A 15,078-nucleotide genomic window follows, 5' to 3' on the forward strand; every position below is an offset into this window, starting at 1 on the left:
GCAGACCAATGTAAATTGGCAATGGTCTTTGCAGTGTGCTCAAGCTTTCAACGCCTGTAAACAGCACCTGTTGTCAAGTAAGTGGTTAGCTCACTATGATCCCAAAAAGCCACTAAGACTCACCTGTGACGTCTCTCCCTATGGCGTTGGCGCAGTTATCTCACATGTGCTACCTTTAGGGGAAGAATACCCCATTGCATTTGCATCGAGGACTCAAGTTCCATATGCTAACTGATCATAAACATGAGGGTCACCCAGGCATAATAAGAATGAAAACATTGGCAGAAGGATACCTCTGGTGGCCGGGTCTCAACCAAGACATTCAGAACTTTGTAAGTAAGTGCGCTCCATGTTGGGACAAAACCAACCACCCTGTGCTCCTCTTTACCCAGGGTGCTGGACGACAACACCCTGGGAGCGCATTCACACTATGCAGAAATAGACAAGCAACACTTCTTAGTGATTGTGGATGTTCATTCAAAATGGGTGGAAATCTTTCCTACTCAGCTGACCAATGCAGAGAAGACTATAAACCTTTTGCGTCATCTCTGGGCTGCCTATGGATTCCCAAAAGAGCTGGTATCGGACAATGGCCCACCATTCACCTCCAGGGAGTTTGAGGAGTTCCTAAGGAATAATGATGTGCAAAAATAATATATAAATAGTCAACTATAAGTATAATGTTATGTTCACTTAAAGAAAACTTACAAGTATACTTGCAGTATAAACTACTAAACTAGTAGTTTACTGAGTACACTTCAGTGTGTACTTTCATAAACTAAAACATTTACTACTTGTATTAAAATAGTAAACTACTAGTATACTTATAAGTTCACTTGTAGTACAGATGCATTACAAATGAGAAACCTAGTTGTGTACTTAAAGTCTACTACTGTTACACTTATACTGTAGTACACTTAAACGTATACTTTTATATACTAAAAGTGGGCCAATTTAGTCCCAAGCAGTATTGAAATAATACACTTACAAGTTTACAAGTACACATTGATATTAGTATACGTACTACATAAAGTATACTTAAAAATATACTTGAACATTACATACCCTCCTGAGACCCGAGAGTTTGCTTGGTGTGCATTTTATAATTGTTCTTGCTATTTGGGATAAGTAGGACCTAATAAGTATAATAACTAAAATTAGTTTTTGTACAGGAAGTAGTTTTTGCAGAAAATGATGTCCTCATGTGAGGACAGTGGGTCTATGATTTACCATATGATGTCCTCATGTGAGGACATAGTACTGCAATCAAAAAACAAACTTAAATGGTTGTAATTCAAGAATGCTTTGGAATATAGACATATGGTTGGTATTGTTTTTAAGAAGACATTTGCCAGATTATTGTAGAAGTGAAATAAATTATGAAAGTGAAACAGAAAAAAAGTTATATAAGTTTGAGTTTATGAAAATATAGAATGTAAAAATATAATTATTTATATTTTATATAAAATATATATATTATAAAAAATATTTTACTCTAAAACTGCTAGAAAATTAAAGCCAAAAATCTAAAAAAGTTGTGTTCCAAATTTTAAGTTGATATCTCAAAAAATGAGCTTTCAGTAAGATTTTATTTGGGCGTAGTACCAAACTTTTTCACTAGATGGACAGCCAGCTTCCTTACTGACCATATAAGGGCGTCTCCATTTTCATATGTTTTGAGTGATCTGAACCATGTCTTTCCATAATTTCATACAATTTATGAAGTATACATCCTATTCAGAAATAGTATGGGTGTTTTGGCAGTATTTGATTTGATTTCAACCTCTAATAAACATAAAAAGAGCACATATGTGCGTTATAGCTCACTGCTGCATCACAAATCGAGAATCCATAATATTTTTCTTTATATTCTAAACATTTTCAGACCTTTTTTTCTCATAACATTTAATTAGTGTTATCTTTTGAACTCTTGGCATGAAAACAAACTGAGGTTTCTACCAATCTTTCATGATTTTTCATGTTTATTTCTATTTCAAAATAAAGGCCTAAACACGCCTAATGAATATGAAATATTCTTGTTGCAAATTGATTTTATTTAAAAAAACAGCCACCAAATATGAAAACTAGAGATTGTAAGCTTTCAAATGATATATAGTTTGTCAATATTACTTTAGGTTTTTACTAAGGTATTATTGTTCTAAATATATATGGGCAAACGTCCCACCAGCTAACCATATGTTAGAATAAATAACGTAATATAGTCCCAATGTCCTCAAACGAGTACTTCACATTTACTGATGTCCTAGAGTGCTACTATTACTAAAATATGTCAAATTTTAATCCCGTATGATGATAGAGACAGTATTGTACATTTGTTTCATTCCTATAATTTGAATAGATTTTTTACCTGGGTCATTTTTCTTTCGGGAACTGGTGTAGAAGTGTTTTGCTGATATTCCAGCCATTTTCTTCTCACTGACATTGGTGTAATGTTGTGATATCACCACAAGATGGTGTGGGCAGTGTCCCTAAATGTGGCCAACATGTCTAAGATTTACAAATTTGACTATCATTGTGTCAAGAGGCAAAAATGTAATGTCCTCATATGAGGTCGCAGGGTCTCAGGAGGTTAAGTATACTTAATAAAATGAACTTGAAGTATACTTGTTCATAAGGGTTAGCTGGACAATAACTTTATTCTAGAGCTACTGTCAAGCCAAGACAATCTCTGTTACTTTAATTTCCTATTATCACTGTAAAGCTGATTTGAAACAATCTATATTGTTAAAAGCGCTATATAAATGAAAGTGACTTGACTTTACCATCCCATAAATACTAGTGATGCTAGTATAACTCTCTAATACGCTCATTTAAGTAGCTTTTTAAAATGTGCCATAGGAAAAAGATAAATGACTATTGTGCATCTTGAGACAAAACAATGGCACTGACATATTGCAAGATATTTCAATGCAAGTTGCTTTCAGTTAAAACAGCTCAAACATGCAAACTCCTGGGACTAGGCTTAAGCCTTGTCTGTGAAGGAGGGCAAGATGTTTTAATGCATGACTCAAGGAAAAAACAGGCCAAAATATTCAAAAGCTTTATTCTGTCTTCATGAACAAGCAGACAAGTAGCATTTTGTTAATTTGACATAGGCTGGAAAACAATACACTCTCATATGTAAACTCAGTCTTTACTAAAAAAAAAAAAAAAGATTGAAAGATGTGGATTATGGGAATCCCTTTAGGAGAGTTATTTCTTTCCAAGTGTAAAACAAACTGCAGTAGAATGTAATTAAATTTGAGAAATAATTTGAGGAATAGAGCAGAACATTAGATTTTTGGTACCTTTTTATTATTTGAAAGTAGCCTCCAAGTCTGGTCAGTGTGTAACCAATCATAACTGATTTACTCAATTAATTTGAAGGTAAAATGTTTTCAGTAAATGAATAAATTATTAGACCAATTAAAATAAAGTCTTAAATCTACACAACTTGGCCCTGACCTCAAAATATGTTTACAGGTGTTTACAATAATTGAATCTTCTGAAAATATTGTCCTGAAAATTATACACATATTAATAAGATAGAACAATAGAGGATCTGTCAGTCTATATTGTCTCTCATCAAGCTTGAATATTTACTATCCTTTTGTTTGACAATCCAGGGAGAAAGACCAGGAAGACATTCCTTCATCATTTATTCCACCCCTTTCATGAACTCCAGGAACTCTGCAATAGAAGGATAGTGGAGATGCATGGGACAGAGACGAGGATAGATTCGCATCACATGTGACACAAATACTGTCTCTGTAGCAACATTGCAAAATGTTTAAAGCAATCTCCCATCATTCCCAGGGGGAAGCAAGCAATAACACATGCTTACCATCATAATCGATTTTTCCATCATTGTTTTTGTCTCCGTCCCTCATCAGTTCCTCAATGTCATCTTCAGTGATGGTTTCACCTGTACCTTCCAGCATCAGCTTCAGTTCATCAAGATCAATATACCCATCTGTATTCCTGTCCAGAACCAATCAAACCATTAGAAACCACTAAACCTACCACAGGTTAGTTATCTTACTTTAGATTAAGGACACACATACTTATCAAACATACGGAAGAGTTCTGCCAGTTCTTCTTCTGACTTTCCTTTGCTGTCATCTTTCATGCATCTCACCATCATGACCAAAAACTCTTCAAAATCCACCGTACCACTGCCTGCACTCATGCACAAACAATCGTTTTAGCAAATGCTCATTTCAGAACTGCAATGACAGTACATGCACTGACATTTTATTTTTTATACACTTTATGCTGCATTTCAATGTTTTTTCACATTTTTCAAATCACTACTACATGACATGCCATTAATAACAAATTTATCACAAAAGCAAATATGAGAACAATTAAATAAAAATGTGAACCAATAGGTGTAAAAATTATCTTGTATTTTATATACAAATTGTGATTAATAATAAAGTAATTTATTATAACATAAATATGAATAAAATAAAATACCATGTATCATACTGTATATCATTGCATCTTGCTGTACATTTAGCACCACACCATACTTTCTGCCATCCTGCATTGGCTCTACACTCGCTTCTCACAGTCATGTGTCACAGGCCAGCTAAAAATGTCTGGGTTTTGGCACAAATATTTAAAAAAGTACTTTAAACATTTGAAAGAGATGCCAAAACACACATTTTGTATTAATATCATTCTAATATTGATATATATATTTTAAAGGTATCTATATCGATACTGCAGTATCGATGTGCCCATCCCTACTTGGTAGTTGTACAGATTACTTTTACACTTATGTCCTGAGTAAATGAAGACAGAATCTTCATGTTTGGGGACCTATTCCTTGAATGGAGAAAGTTGGACTATAATATCAAAACCTCTGAGACTCCAAACAGATTGTAGGCTTTTATGAAGATTTATCATTGTAACGTTGTTAAAAGTCAGAGTTGCCTTGCTATTTCCTGTAAGATATAGGAGATTGCAACAACTGAGTGTATTTTAGTTGAGATTAGTGTTGCAGTACCTCATTTGTGTTGTATTGTTTGGTTGTAGAGAGCATTTCTTGAAGGTCTTGGTCTTGTCTTGTTCTCGACTGCATTTGCACTTGCTCTTGTCTCTGTCTCAGACTAAGAGGACTCAGGATTTTATTTCAAGACAGATCAAGACCACAAGTGGGGATATCACTAAATTTCTAGTGTATTGTCTGATTTATTTGTTAACATCTTTACTGTGATTGGATGTAACCTTCCTGCAACAAATGCAATATTTTATATTTTTATTTCTGACCTGGCAAAAACAGTAAGAAAAGAAATCAAATTAGAAATGTTACTGATTATGACGGCAGGTCAGAAACAGATGTTGTGCCAGGTCAGAAATCAACGAGGGATTAGGGGTGTGCGATATTGACAAAAAATTATACAGTATCTCGATATTTTCTGGGATTTTATCGATAACGACAATTAGACAATGTTTTGCTGAGTGATTTTATTGTGCTGGTACCTTTGCAGGTTTAGGACTGCCGTGGACAGCTGACTGCTAACCTTTTTGATATTCTTCATATTCTATATGGTGGTCAATTTGCAACAGTGACAGAAATCAACTTTTCCAATAAAGATTAAAATGACTTTTACCTTTTATGGGCATTTTGTCCCCTTTATAAAGCCATTTTTACCTAATTAAATGCATGCATCATTTTGTTTTGTCAAATTCTTACATTAAATCAAATTCTTTTAGAATAATAAGACACAATAGGGCTGTTAACAATCAAATTAAATCAGTATCAACAATTTTTGTTTTGTTTAATGCAGATCAGAGGGACATGAATGCATTTAACCTGCAGTTACAAACGCAGGTTTTAAAGTTTTAAACATAAAACGTTGAATATTGAGATTAAAAATGATTTACATTTACATTTAGTCATTTAGCTGACGCTTTTGTCCAAAGCGACTTACAAATTAGGACTAAAAAATGAAGAGATGCTTTAATTGTTCAATTAAAACCGCCAATAGGTGGCAGAAAGTCACTGTTAATGAGTGAGTCATTGAGTTTCAACCGATTCATTCAAACTGCTGATTCATTCAGGATAACCATCAGAGGGCACTCCAACCCGGCCTATTACCACACATCCACAAACTACATTTCCCATAATCCTTTGCCCAGACTAATCAGCCATGATCATATTCACCTGTATGTCATTACCTTGTTTAGCTCACCCCATATAAGCCTGGTTTTCACATTCATTCCCTGCAAATTCTTGTTTAGGGTTTGTACTGCAATTCTGAGTGTGTTTGTATCCTGTTTCTCCTGTGTCCTGGTCACCTTGATTCTCTGCCTGTTCCCTCGGATTTCTCTCCTTGCCTCAGCCCTTTTCTGTTATTGTTTGGATTGCTTGTTTGTGTATGACCCTTGCCTGGATTTGGATTACGTCTCTGGATTACCCTTTCAAAATAAAAACTGCATTTGGATCCTCAACCTTCTTCTCTCGGAGCAGTGCGTGACTGAAGACTTCGCCTTACACGGATCCAGCAGAGGAATTATTTTTTCTACATCAAGGTACCTGTACTATAGAGGTCTACACTGAACAGTTCTGTGCTCTCGCCAACCGGTTAAACTGGAAATATCCTGTTTTTAAGGACTTGTATTGTCATGGCTTAGCTGAGCCTATAAGATCGCTTATGCCTAGAGGACAGAACAAACTTATTCTAGAACAATACATTATGCTTTGCTGTTCAGTGGTTCCTCCTTCACTGTTGGGGAAGTTGAGGAGGACATGTCCCCTAAACGTTTTTTGGGGAGGGGCATCACACTCCAAGATCCAGTGGCCACGGAGCTTGGCCTGAGCTTCTTCACGTCAAGGTCGCCCTTCCAGAGCCTCGGCCTGTCATGGCCGCCCTTCCAGAGTCCTCGAACAAGATGGCCGCTGTGCCTGAGTCAGCTCCAGATGATACAGCGCTGATCATCATGGCCATGGCTATTTTGTGAATGTGGGCAGCACACACATCAACTCCATCCCGTGACCCCTCGGCCAAGATGGAGTCCTTGGACAAGATGGCCACCTCCACGCCTGTGTCTTCGGACAAGATGGCCGCCTCCACGCCTGTGTCTTCAGACAAGATGGCCACCTCCACTCCTGTGTCTTTGGACAAGATGGAAGCAACTACGCCTTTGTCTTTGGACAAGATGGAAGCAACTACGCCTTTGTCTTTGGACAAGATGGCAGCTTCTACGCCTGTGTCTTCGGACAAGATGGAAGCAACTACGCCTTTGTCTTTGGACAAGATGGCCGACTCTACGCCGGTGTCTTCGGACAAGATAGCCGCTTCTAGGCCTGTGTCTTCAGACAAGATGACAGCTTCTACGCCTGTGTCTTCGGGAAAAGATGGAAGCAGCTACGCCTTTGTCTTCGGACAAGATGGCCACCTCTACGCCTGGGCAACCGGCGCCTCCCTGGTCCCCTGAAGCGTCGCATCCGCCCTGGACGCCTGCTCTGCCCCGGCCGCCTGCCCGGCCTGCTCCGCCCCGGAGGCCTGCTCCGCCCCGGCCGCCTGCTCCACCTCACTCTCCAGGTCCTCTTCCGCTCCACGAACCTGGCCCTCCATCCAAAATTTTTGCGGGCAAATGAGGGTGGGGTTTGTAACGATCACCAGTGAGAGTGCCCGGGATAACCATCTGAGGGCACTCCAACCTGGACAATCACCACACATCCACAAACTACATTTCCCATAATCCTTTGCCCAGACTAATCAGCCATGATCACATTCACCAGTATGTCATTACCTTGTTTAGCTCATCCCATATAAGCCTGGTTTTCACATTCATTCCCTGCGAAGTCTTGTTTGTACTGCAATTCTGAGCGTGTTTGTATCCTATTTCTCCTGTGTCCTGGTCACCTTGATTCTCTGCCTGTTCCCTCGGATTTCTCTCCTTGCCTCAGCCCTTTTCTGTTATTGTTTGGATTGCTTGTTTGTGTATGACCCTTGCCTGGATTTGGATTACGTCTTTGGATTACCCTTTCAAAATAAATACTGCATTTGGATCAGTACGTGACACATGCAGAGGTATTTTTTCCCATCCTCTTAAATATTGTGGCCATTTTAAAAGCAATTTAATTAACTAAATCATGCAGTGAAAACGTTCACTAGCGCAAGCGCACTAGACTAGGTGGGTGTGTTTTTGTAAAGTGAAGGACATACTTGATAATGTCAGATCGCACATCGTTAAAATAACAATCACGATATCGCAGACGATATATTACACAGCCCTACAAGGGATTGTCAAAAATGTCACCTAATCAATTAATTGAATGAATAAAGGTATAGTGCTTTTCTTATGCACTACTGTACACCCAAATAACTATACAATCATATCAGGAGGTCTCTCCTCAACCAGCATCCACTTGGATAATGCAACAACAGCCACAGAGCAACGGCACCAGTACGCTCACCACACACCAGCTATAGGTGGAGAGGAGAGAGAGTTCAGTGGATGGGTATTATTAGGAGGCCATGATTGATAAGGGCAATGGAAGGAATTTGGTCAGGACACACTACTCTTTACGAGAAGTGCCATGGGATTTTTAATGACCACAGAGAGTCAGGACCTCGGTTTAACATCTCATCTGAAGGACGGTGCTTGTTACAGTATAGCGTCCCTGTCACTTTACTGGGGCATTAGGATCTACACAAACCACAGGGGCGAGCATCACCCCCAGCTGACCTCAATAACCCCTCTTCCAGCAGCAACCTATTTTTCCCAGGAGATTCCCATCCAGATACTGACCAGACTCAACCCTGCTTAGCTTCAGTGGGCAACCAGTCTTGGGGTACAGGGTGATATAACTGTGACCATATCATATTAAGTCAAATTCAAGATATGATTGAAAAAATGACTTGTATGACTTGTTTTTTTATATTATAACATGATATATCACATGAGCAAGAGAACTGTTTTCACAAAAAAGGCAATTGTAAACCTGATATTGATTTTATACAAATGTTCAATAAACAAAATTTTATTAATCTCAACATTATTTATCATAGTTGTAATTGTAGCGTCTGTGCCATCTCTGCAGTACAAAGATGAATTTTGTTAGTGATTTCATTTGATTGGTAACAGCTCTATAGATTGTCTTATTTTTCTAATTGTATTTATTGATTAAGACATTTCTCAAGCAGTAAATGGGAATTTTTTTAGAGGAATTTGAGGAGACCTGGTCTGGTCTTAGTCTTGACTCTGTCTTGCCCTGCCTTGGTCTCAACCCCACAATGTCTTGGTCTTTTCTTGGTCACAACACACACTGGTCTTGGTCTTAACTTGGTCTCGGTCTAGGTGGACTTGACTAAAACACTTGTTGACATTACAGGTTAGGGTTCTGGAATGTTACTTATTCTGGATTGTTCTAGACTTTACCATCCTCATCCACCTCGTCAATCATCTCCTGGAGTTCTTCCGGCGTGGGGTTCTGGCCCAGCATCCTCATTACCTTTCCGAGCTCCTTAGTGCTAATACAGCCATCTTCAGCATCCTGAATGAAAATATCAAATGCTGCGCGGAACTCTACAAAACACAAGCACAGAACTTAAGCAGTCAGTTAAGGTTTTGTGTACATTATAGTGTCTCTGTCATGAAGAACTTAATGATATTGTTAATTAATGTCAGTTTAGTAAATCTTTATTGCCTATAGCCCTGCTGAAAAACCTAGCATAAACCAGCATTAATTCCATGTTGGTCCAGGCTGGTTTATTCTGGCTAGACCTGGAATAGTGCTGCTCTAGCTGGTGTAGCTCTCCTGCTTCCCATGGGGACCAGCAAACCAGCATCCCATGCTGGTCCCAGCATGCAAAACATAACTTATGCTGGTGACCAGCATTGCTGAATTTTTTTTTAGCAGGGAGGTTATAAATAATGCTGTTAATTTTTATTAGTTGTGCACGGGTGTTAAATTCAGATAAAAAATAAAATATAGTTAATAAAAAATTCAGCCAGTTTTTGTTTTCGGTGGGAAACACCGATCTTGATTGGTCAAAAGCATGATCAGGTGATGTATCATCAGCTGAGACCATAAATAGATGCCTGAAATGCACGTCACCAGCTTCTTTGTCTTCAGCAAGCCACTGTTTGCATGTGTGTGAGAAGTCTTGTTCTCTGTGTTAGGAGTTCAAAAAAAGAAACAAAAAGAAGTTTGTCTACTGTCTTGGCCTCAACCCTAAAGAAACCCACACTACCCACGAGACCTTGCAGAATTACATGAGCCCTTGCAGAATTACATCCAGCCTTGTGGGTAAAGAGGGTCAGGCTGGTGCACTACATGTCCCATCTTCACTACATGTCCCATCATCCTCTCCGGCTCACACCTGCACTCACTTTACCATTACCCACACATGCCAGCGATCATCATCATTACTCACCATGTTCAGCTGTTGTCACCTTGTCTTCCCATTTTCATCTGTGTATTTAAGTTCCTCATTGTTCTCTGTTGGTTCTCGTCAACACTGTGTTGTAGTTTTGGTACGTTTCTGTTTATATTAAATTCCTGTTGTCACTTCATCCTGTCTTCTGAGTCTGCCTCGACATGCCTCACGCAGCCTAAAGCGTGACAACGACCTGGACTCCGGTGAGGCTATTGACTTTAAGTCAATCAGGGAACACCGCCAGGCCACAGACCATGTCCTCCGTCCCCCTAAGCAGACGGTTGCTCTATTGACTGTGCAGTGGCTGCTATGGTTGCGACGTAGCAGCACCTGTTTAGCATCAGCGTAAAACGGTTTCGTTATCAGGCCTGTTCAGTGACGCAGTCAATAGCCGCGTTTCCACTGTCGGGCCAGGGCCAGGGCTTTAAACGGGCCGTGCCGGGCTGATAGCCTCGGGCTAATAGTACCGGGCCTGCGTTTCCACTGTCGGGCCAGAAGCTCCACAGCGCTTCACTAAAACATGCCCGTAACACGCCTCTCTGGAACAATGTCACACTAACCCATTCACCAACAAATGGAAGTTTTATCAGAAAACTAATCAGAAATCACTGGAAACAGCGTTGAAAACAAACATGATAAAAGTAGCCGTTTGCTAGCATTTTTGTTGTTTACTTGAATATTTAAAACCCAAGCATCGATGTTTTACCACAGGTTTACAATAAAAAGTGATACATTGATCATAATGAATTAATTTATGTAAAAATTGCACATTAGTCACTCAGAAAATAAATTACCGTTAGGTCTATTTCACAAAAGAAAGAGGACACACTTACTTCTTCAGTCGCGTCTGTTACTGTTTATCTGGTAGTTACAGGACATATTTACATCACATTTAGAAAGAATGATAATTTCTACAAATATATGCCACCAAAAATACGACCTAAGGAGCTTTAGCACTCTCTCGACTCCCATACAGATATTTTCAGTCAGAGAAACAGAGGAAGCTCCCGAAAAAAAAGTTGCTTTATTTTATGATAGTCCGGTATAATGAGACGAGACGTGGGCTACTGACAGTGATAGCCTTTATGATTGGTCTGATTTCTTCAAGCGTTCACTATGTTTTTTTACTATGCGTATCTTCAAGCGTTTACTATGGTAATGGTTAGCGCGCATAGTCTTTTGCATCACAAACAAAAGGCATTCAAACATGAACGCGAGTTAAATTATTTTAAAAGTCTTTAAAGCTGACAGAATCATCCGGCGCTGCCGTCTCCCGACTCAGGTGAACTCCGCCTCTGTTCGTAACCACTCCTCTAGCCCGAGCTGGCCCACTCAGGCCCAAGGTATTCGACGGGCCAGAAATCCTGGCCGCTGGCCCAGAGTAAGCCCCGATCAAGCCCCGGAAGTGACAGTGGAAACGCGACTGGCCCTGGCACGCACTAGCACGGCCCGGCCCTGGCCCGACAGTGGAAATGCGGCTATTGCTGTTGTCGACAGGTTCCAGGTGGCCTAAAAGCAATCAGCGGTGTTCAGACTGGTATCTCAGGTTCACTTTCGGGGGCGAAGTGTACTAGGGATGTAACGATTCACTCCGAGGCGGTTGAAAATCGATAAAAATATGTGACGATTCAAGTCAGTTGAGATGATAAACTAATCACGATACACATTTTAAACAGCAGAGTTTTACATTTTACTGTATACTTGCTTTACAGGAACGATAGCAGCAAGTGTTTTCAGTTCATTCCTAGGGAAGTTGAGTTTGTGAGCGGGCGCTGGGCTGGAAGCTCAACTTCCATAGGAATGAATTGAAATGCTCTCTCTGCTCTGCGCCAGTGTGCACACACCTTCAAACAGAAGCAAACATGGTGAAGGTAAGCGCGTAGATGTTTACATTGACTCATTCAAAACGGAGATGTGGCAGCATTTTGACATTCTGAAGACTAATAATCACCACAGTGAGACTGAGAAGCTCCAGTGCTCACCAAGAGAAAGACCAGCACGAGGATGTATTCCACAGGGAAAGCTGTGCTGTTGCAGAACCAGGTGTTGTATTTATCTCTTTCTCTAAATGTCTGCATGGATTTTTTTCAATAATTGGTTGATTATTATGGCATATTTTTCTAAATGTGTTCTTTTTTTCTAACTCTTGCAAGTGTAATGATGCAAATTAAAATAATTAATAAAATAATATTCAAATCTTGCCTTTATAACAATGTGAAACCCCTGTTGTACTTAAATTTTATTCCTCTGACTTTTTTGGGAATTGTTTTAAAATGTCAATTTACATAAAATATATTACAATTTGATAAAGAAATGTGCAGCATTTTGTCTGAGAAATAAAAGGACACTTTTTGTCTTAAATCTTAATTTGTAAAAATTTGCAAAACCACTATTGTGAATCGTTTGAGTTGAGTGAATCATTACATCCCTAATGTGTACCAGTATCATCCTAGCTTTATCACCTCGCACATTCACAAAGTGCACGGATGCAGCTCTGGCTCCTCAGCAACCATGTTCTCAGTTATATTGACGATTGGCTCATACTTACCAAGTCAAAGGACCTGGATTCGGCATAGAGTTGAGGTTGAACATAAAGAAAAGCGTCCTTTTTCCTAGTCAGAGGACAACCTTTTTGGGGTTGGTATGGGATTCGACCCCCATACAGGGATGCTAGAATGAATGCTAGAGCTCCGTCCACTTGAAAACTTTATACCATGAAGTGGTGTCTCTTTGAGTCTTGGTACACAAGGCACCAAACATAGCCAGTACATTGCCTGGTTGGTTCAGTTCTGGAGCTTTTACAGGAGCGCGTTTCGGATGGCTTTTCAGATTTATCCCCTGCTATATGGAAGTAAAATAATGCCAAATGTTTTTGAAACAAAAAAAGCCTGTTGAATTGCACTACTTAAAAAAAAAAAAAAAAAGGCATTGCATTAACCATGCTTGCATTTTAATGCATTGTATTTTTATGGCTTGCATTTTTATGGGCTTTAAGCGAAATAAAATGGACCAAAAAATTGCCTGTTGAATATTGTAGGTTGTTTTTTTAAACAGTTTGACTATTTTGGAAGTGAAAAAAGTAGTGCAATTCAACAGGCTTTTTTGTTTCAAAAACATTTGACATTATTTTACTTCCATACTGCTACACTTAAAGAATACGTGGCCGCTATATCTGCTTGCCACAACCACATAGATGGAGTAACTGTGGGGAGGCATTCCTTGATATCTTGCTTTCTTCATGGTGCCAGACGGCTGAAGCCTACCTGCAGACCATGAGTTCCTTCCTGGGATCTTAGCATAGTCTTGGAAAGATTATCAGAGCCTCCATTCGAGCCTTTGGAGTCAGCATCAGAGAGGTTTCTTACTCTCAAGGTGGCTCTGTTATTAGCATTAATTTTGCTAAAAAGGGTAAGAGATTTGCAAGCCTTATCAGTTGCCCCATCCTGCCTACACTTCGCCTCTGAACTGGTTAAGGTCATATTGCACCTGAGGCCGGATTACATTAATAAGGTGAAGTTTTTTACTGTTTTCGGTCATCCTTTCTAGCTTTTTCTCCCCCGCCGTTTGAATCAGAGGAGCAAGAAAAGCGTAATATTTTGTGTCCAGTCAGGGCACTGAGGATTTAAGTCGACCGTTCAGCCTTGTAAGGTAAATCTGATCAGTTGTGGGTCTGCTTTGGAGGCTTTGGCAGATGTTCCTATTCAGTCAGTCACTACGAGTTACGTCAGTGACTGCCAAATTGGGATCGCGCCTGAGAGCCTTATCATCTTCGAGTGTTAACAGAACAAGCCAATGTACATTAGCAAGTGAGATTTGCATCGCGAACCACGCCCTTGTGCTGCGGGTATAGGAAATGATCAGAGACACATTCAGCAAGTTTTTGCTTCGGAGCCGAGCGTTTCTACGTTGATTCAGCTCTGCTTTCATCTAACACGTGTGGACTTCAGTTCAGTTCAGTTCAGTTCAGTTTCACTTTATTGTCATTGAACCCGGAAGTGTTCCTGTGTTGGTGTGACGGTGCGTCAGCAGTGATCATCTTCCTGAGAAACTTTGCTGCTGCAAACTTTGCTGCTCCACCCTCAAGGCTGGATGATTGGTACCCAGGGGTGGGGTCCACTGAGCAACAGCGCCCCGCTCTGGTGCCCTTCTTCCCAGAAGTGCACGAGAAGGTAACGAAGTCGTGGAAGGCACTTTTTTCTGCCCAAAGCCACTCTGGAGCCTTCTCCACTCTCACTACCCTCGATGGCAGGGCGGCCCAAGGGTACGTGGACATCTCTCAGGTGAAGCATGCAGTTGCGGTTCAGTTTCTGCCATTGCTGTGTGACAAGCATATACCGGTCCGGACCGACAACACATCGACTGTTGCGTACATCAACTGCCAAGGTGGTCTACGTTCCCGATGCATGTCGCAACATGCCCGCCATCTCCCCTTCTGGAGTCAGAAATGACTCCAGTTGCTTCGTGCCATTCATATTCCGGGCAATCTCAATCGTGCAGCTAACGCTCTCACGACAGCTCACACTCCCGGGAGAGTGGAGACTCCACCCCCAGGCGGTCCAGCTGATTTGAGGTATCAGGGCTCACTCTACTAAGAGTGTCAATACTTCTAAGGCACTAGCTAAAGTGTGCTGTGGCAGCTGGTTCTCTCTGCACACGTTTATAAGGTTTTACAGTCTGA

General features: G+C 40.2%; 1 protein-coding gene across 1 annotated transcript in view; it reads right to left on the reverse strand.

Annotated features, from left to right (window-relative positions):
* Positions 1-3,047: 3,047 nt before the first annotated feature.
* Positions 3,048-15,078, reverse strand: part of tnnc1a (troponin C type 1a (slow)) — a 31,106-nt gene continuing 19,075 nt past the window's right edge. The window contains exons 3-6 of the mRNA XM_082146060.1: positions 9,400-9,546; positions 4,065-4,179; positions 3,845-3,981; positions 3,048-3,690 (exon numbers count right to left, since the gene is read on the reverse strand). Of these exons, the coding sequence (XP_082002186.1) occupies positions 3,659-3,690; positions 3,845-3,981; positions 4,065-4,179; positions 9,400-9,546 (431 nt within the window). The 3' untranslated portion in view covers positions 3,048-3,658. The remainder of the gene's footprint in view (positions 3,691-3,844; positions 3,982-4,064; positions 4,180-9,399; positions 9,547-15,078) is intronic.

This window comes from Leuciscus leuciscus, assembly GCF_965113295.1.
Source record: "Leuciscus leuciscus genome assembly, chromosome: 18".
NCBI classification, from domain to species: domain Eukaryota; kingdom Metazoa; phylum Chordata; class Actinopteri; order Cypriniformes; family Leuciscidae; genus Leuciscus; species Leuciscus leuciscus.